This window comes from Trematomus bernacchii, unplaced genomic scaffold (genome assembly GCF_902827165.1).
Source record: "Trematomus bernacchii unplaced genomic scaffold, fTreBer1.1, whole genome shotgun sequence".
In the NCBI taxonomy this organism is placed as follows: domain Eukaryota; kingdom Metazoa; phylum Chordata; class Actinopteri; order Perciformes; family Nototheniidae; genus Trematomus; species Trematomus bernacchii.
In genome coordinates, this window is record NW_022988007.1 from 4,202,713 (window position 1) to 4,208,712 (window position 6,000).

The 6,000-nt window shown below is 41.0% G+C and overlaps 1 protein-coding gene across 3 annotated transcripts in view; it reads left to right on the forward strand.

Annotated features, from left to right (window-relative positions):
- Positions 1 to 2,563, forward strand: part of alcama (activated leukocyte cell adhesion molecule a) — a 60,352-nt gene extending 57,789 nt beyond the window's left edge. Inside the window, exons 14-16 of one of the 3 annotated variants that reach the window (XM_034117325.1) lie at positions 303 to 417; positions 559 to 659; positions 1,225 to 2,563. In XM_034117325.1, the coding sequence (XP_033973216.1) occupies positions 303 to 417; positions 559 to 643 (200 nt within the window). In that variant the 3' untranslated portion in view covers positions 644 to 659; positions 1,225 to 2,563. The remainder of the gene's footprint in view (positions 1 to 302; positions 418 to 558; positions 660 to 1,224) is intronic. The other 2 variants (XM_034117326.1, XM_034117327.1) reach the window with 2 other exon arrangements.
- Positions 2,564 to 6,000: the final 3,437 nt, after the last annotated feature.

Below are 6,000 nucleotides of genomic sequence, written 5' to 3' on the forward strand. Positions count from 1 at the left end.
AGCTGGAAATAAGGTCTGTGGAAAACGAACCTGATAGATAAATGCACGTTTTGTTCAACCGGATAATATCCACATGTCTACCTTACTTTTATAATTTTCGAATCCTAAATCTAATCAATAGATTTATGATCGATAGATTTATGATTAGCATAAGTTCGTTCATGATGGCTCATTTCAGTGATAGTGATGACATCGTTGCGTTTGGCACCCCGGGCCGCTGTTTTGATATTCCGCTGAAGTATACGCTGAGTGTGTGTGTGTGCGAGTATGTGTGTCCTCACAGAGTTCTCGTCTGTTGTCAGGCTCTAAGGAGGAATCGGAGGACCAGTCCAAGCTCATAGTGGGGGGGGTGGCAGGGCTCCTCATAGCTGCTGCTGTGGTGGGACTCGTCTACTGGCTCTACATGAAGAACTCCAGGTAGAGAAACACACACACATGTACAACCACAAAGTGTTTCTCCGTGTGAGTCCCGAAGACAAATCCAGGTCTGGAGATGGTCAGAAGGTGATTCTGTGGCAGAGGTTCTTCTGCTTCACACTTCTGTTATTCTGTACTCAGACAAGGAAGCTGGAAAACTGGTGAGAAGGAGGTGGGAACATCAGAGGAGGGCAAGAAGCTGGAGGAGAACCATCCCACGGTTTGAACTGCAGGGCTGAGAGGTGAGAACACTTTCAGTGTCCATGTAACAGTGAGTCTAATGAGCTACATGTGAAATTAAAAGTAAAGTATCATTTCACTTATCATTCACTATTCAGTATCTTTTTTTAGGTCTAGCCATCATTCATTTAAGTACTCAGTACGCAGATACTCCAAAGAAATACAACTGTATAATCAAACTTATTGGGAATAGAAAACAAAGGTTTATGATAAAGTCATTTCCTCTGTTATTGTCAATATGTAAGGTGCACTTGTTATCCAAAGGGTCAGAAGCACAATGCTTTGTGGACGCATGAAAACAGATTCATGAAGCTCTTGCCTGGTTCTGTATTATATATTACATTTCAATTATTGTTAAAGTGGGCTCAGAGATTACTTTAGTGAGCACAAGGTTCCGTAATTAATAAGACTGATGACCAAACCTTATACAATTTAGATCTATGATTTATTAACTAATAATCATCCTTTAGAATGCGAATGTAAAAGTGTTTTTTTCTGGACATTATAAACTTTAGGCTACATGATTGAAATGATAATGATGCCTTCATTCCTCTGTGTGTGGGGCAGAAGCAGTTGAAGCAGCTGTTCAACAGTAAGGACCAGACTCCCCCCCCCCCCCCACTGTTCCTGTGTGCACTGAAGCTGCTCAGTTACTGTTCTGTAGTGTTCCTGGTGAATGCTCCATGTGCTGTGATGGTTTCTTTTGCTCAGTTCTTCCTTCAGGAATTTTTTTTTTTTTTTTTTTAAATCCCTCAAAGAATGTAAAAACTCAAATTTTGAATATTATATATATATATATATATATATCCTTGTCTGAGCATGCCAATGTTTTTTCCTAGTTTTGACTTGTGTGTGCGCTGTGTGTAAACTCACTTTACTGCCCTCAGACTTAAGGAACAGCTCTGCTCCTCAAACTATGGCACATGAATCGTCTGTCCTTTACAGAACACGTCCTAGTTAAAGTCAGGATATTACATCGGATGTACTATGAATGCTTCATATTTGTGAAGATTCAAATTGGACATAAAACAATTGAGCATTATGACACACTCATTTCTTCTTTTTGGTGAATTACAGTACCCCCCCTCCACATTTTGAAGTCTCAAGATACATTTAGAATTACGTTCTGTTGCAAATACTTTGAAAAGGCAGAAGTCCTCACACTTCATATTGCTTTATGTTTGTCCAGTCTTTTGTTTTAAGGTTCATGCTAATTATTTTATTTTTATTTAGCCTTTATTTATACAGGTGTAAAATCTCATTGAGACACAAGGTCTCATTTTCAAGAGAGACCTGTTCAGTGGTAACACTACCACACAAAGTTACAGACAGACAGGACACTAAACACAGAGGCAACACTAAAATACAACATCGTAAAAAAGTAGTAATTGAAATCCACACAGTATTCAGATATAGCAGGTGCAAACACCCACAGATGATTTCTCCAGCTTTTTTAAAATTAGTTTAAAATCTGTGATGGGTATCAAACTGGTCAGTTTAAGTTCCTGCTGAAGTGTGTTCCAGGTCGAGGGGGCAGAATATGATATGGCTTTTTTCCCAAGCTCCGTACATACTGAGGGGACGGACAGAGTGATGTCATTTTGAGATCGTAGGCTATAGCTGTACTGTTTGTGTGATATGTAAGTGGATATGTAGAGGGGCAGCAGTCCAAGCATAGCGGTAATGGCTTTGTTCCTCTGTGGCTGACTTTAAAACACTGTCTCTGTGTCTCTTCAGCTCCTTAACACCGTTTCTCTTCTCTTTGCTTTGTGCCAGGTCAGAATCTGTTTTAGTGTTTTTTTGTATTTATATTCTGTGTGCAACCTTTCCTGGTTACTGCAGCTTCAAAGAAAACATGTTAAGCCTGCGTGAAGGCCTCATCAAGTGTTGAAGCGGTACTGAATATGGTTATACAGCATCTGTGCTCATTCTCTGCTGTATCATTATTACTGTTGATAATATTGCTGTGTCATGTTTATCTCTGTGGTGTGAGAGACAACTGCAGACTGTGGTGTGAGAGACAACTGGAGACTGTGGTGTGAGAGACAACTGGAGACTGTGGTGAGAGACAACTGGAGACTGTGGTGTGAGAGACAACTGGAGACTGTGGTGTGAGAGACAACTGGAGACTGTGGTGTGAGAGACAACTGCAGACTGTGGTGTGAGAGACAACTGGAGACTGTGGTGTGAGAGACAACTGCAGACTGTGGTGTGAGAGACAACTGGAGACTGTGGTGTGAGAGACAACTGGAGACTGTGGTGTGAGAGACAACTGGAGACTGTGGTGTGTGAGAGACAACTGGAGACTGTGGTGTGAGAGACAACTGGAGACTGTGGTGTGAGAGACAACTGGAGACTGTGGTGGAGAGACAATTGGAGACTGTGTTGAGAGACAATTGGAGACTGTGTGTGAGAGACAACTGGAGACTGTGGTGTGAGAGACAACTGGAGACTGTGGTGTGAGAGACAACTGGAGACTGTGGTGTGAGAGACAACTGGAGACTGTGGTGTGAGAGACAACTGGAGACTGTGGTGTGAGAGACAACTGGAGACTGTGGTGTGAGAGACAATTGGAGACTGTGGTGTGAGAGACAATTGGAGACTGGTGTGAGAGACAACTGGAGACTGTGGTGTGAGAGACAACTGGAGACTGTGGTGTGAGAGACAACTGGAGACTGTGGTGTGAGAGACAACTGGAGACTGTGGTGTGAGAGACAACTGGAGACTGTTGTGTGAGAGACAACTGGAGACTGTTGTGTGAGAGACAACTGGAGACTGGTGTGAGAGACAACTGGAGACTGTGGTGGAGATTGTCAGACTAGATGAGGTAGTATTCTGGGTTTACATCATTTTGCTATGGTACATCCCACAATGCAACACCCCAGTGTGCTGCCAGGGACAAAGGGTTGATAACAGAAATGTTAAACTTTGTTGACACTTATAGTTCAATTCTTAGTTGCTTAGCTAATGAATACATAAACATATGTGTGATTTAAATTGGTCTGACAAAAGAAGCCTTCACTTTTTCATTTGTTCATATTTCTCGTGTGAGTGGATATGTTTGAATCAACATATTGAACAGTGTTTTCAGACTGCATTTTCAGCACCTGGCAAGAAAGTACCGGTATTTCAAAGGACCAGGGTCCAGGATGAGGGACATCTAGTGATCAGGGTGCAGATCGCAGCTGAATCCCCTTTCACCCCCCCTCCCTTAAACTAGACATGTGACGTTTTTTTTCTTTTTCGTTCAGGGCTTCTGTAGAAACGTGCGCTATAACATGGTGGATTCTGTGGAACCCGATAAGTGGGGCTCATTCTAACACAACCAGGCTTATTGTACACCAATAAAAGCCAAGGTATGAAAATGCTTCTCCATACATCACACACACAGTTCTGAAGAGCTGATTGCCTGATCATCAAACACTTGATGTTGGAAGGAACCATGCTCCGATCGATTTGATTGAAATGTCTCGTTGCCAGTTTTCCAATCTGAAGCAAAGAGATGACATTCCATTCTCTTTTTAACATTATGTCAACATTACCAATTTCCCAACACCTTCAAAATGGGCAGCGTAAAGATGCTTTGGGATGGTTGCCTGGCAAAATGAAAGCAGTAGATAAACACCCTCTATTTTCATGCTTTTTTATGCTTTTCAAATAATCAGGTCAGCAGTGAAACCAAAGATGGACCGATCAGGAGGCCATAGTAGAGTTGTAAATACAGACTTTTGTTTTTGTACTGTTGTTGACAATAAAGTGTACATTTTGAAACAGAATGCATGTCGTCACGTGTATGTGATTCTTTGTAAGTCCATATTTACAGTATATGTATGGCAGTGAGCTGCATCTCATCTTTTTAATGAGATATTTAATTTGCATAGAAAAGGATTCATCCTGTCACGTTTGTAATGCCAATGGTAATCCAGTATTACACATCACCGGGTCCATGGTGAGTGAGGAGAACGTTTGGACTTCCCTTCACTCAGACATCTAACTGCCATGACTCCCCTGAACAGGTTTGACAACTGAAAACGTCAAGGAAAACCGATCCCAACATACTGTCCAAGGCATTTGCATAAGTTTATAGCGTGTTGTGGAATAAATCCTATAAATGATGCTCTGATCAAACAAAACAAGCCAAGGTGCCAACATATCTAACCCATTTTTAGCAGTGGTAGTATGTTAGCGGTAGATTATATTAAACTATAAACCTATAAAACTATTGACCAACATGTACATTGTAATCCTACTAGTAATCCCCAGTTTTTATAAATGTAAGAAATCTGATGATGTCTTTTATGAATGAACTGTAAGGGAATACACCTTGTTCTGTATCCTGATGATGTCATGCTGTCACATGAATGACTCCCCAAGCCTGGATATAGTCTGATTGGAAGACAGCAGTCAGCTCCCTGAGCGAGTTTGGAGGTGTCATGTGTTCTGTGTTTTGAACAAATATCCATCAAACTCTAAAATAAAAAAAATAAAGTCTGAATCCTTACTACAATCTGCTTTATTAAAACAAAGTAAAAAAGTGATCTATTAAAACAAAGTAATAAACACAGTGCAAGAATGAACCCTGGAGGGAAAGGGGAATGCCACTGAATATGTATGTGAATGTGTGTTGGGGACACCCTCAGTCCAACCTGCAGCATTAACAATGTTTCTGCTTCAGTGCAAGCAGCACTGTTCATTGTGGGACTTCATTCTTAAACGTCCTCATTGTGGGACTTCATTCTTAAACGTCCTCATTGTGGGACTTCATTCTTAAACGTCCTCATTGTGGGACTTCATTCTTAAACGTCCTCATTGTGGGACTTCATTCTTAAACGTCCTCATTGTGGGACTTCATTCTTAAACGTCCTCATTGTGGGACTTCATTCTTAAACGTCCTCATTGCATACAAATGCTCACCAGTCATTCTCTATGCACTGTTTTAGGCCCATATCATATCCTGTGGATATTTGAATGTGTAGTGGTGTTCCCCTTTATGGTGCGGATCAAAAAGGATGAGTACAGATGGCATTGGGACAGAAACATCCTCCCTATGGAAAGACGGGGACGGTGGATGTCTGTGTTCTCTTACATTGACAAGATGGCTATTATAATAAATGAAAAAAATAAATACAGGTTTCCCGCCTTTTCAATTGCTTACTTTAATAGCACATTCACTGACGGGTCTTTTATTTCAATTTGCATATTTATATTCACAGTGATGAGCACAGACAGCCATACTCACTGTGATTATATTCACACTGTACTCTTTGTTAATCTGGTGGTTAAGGTAACACACTTATCAACTCACATAACGTTTAAAATCTGGGTTAAGATCATGAGACACCT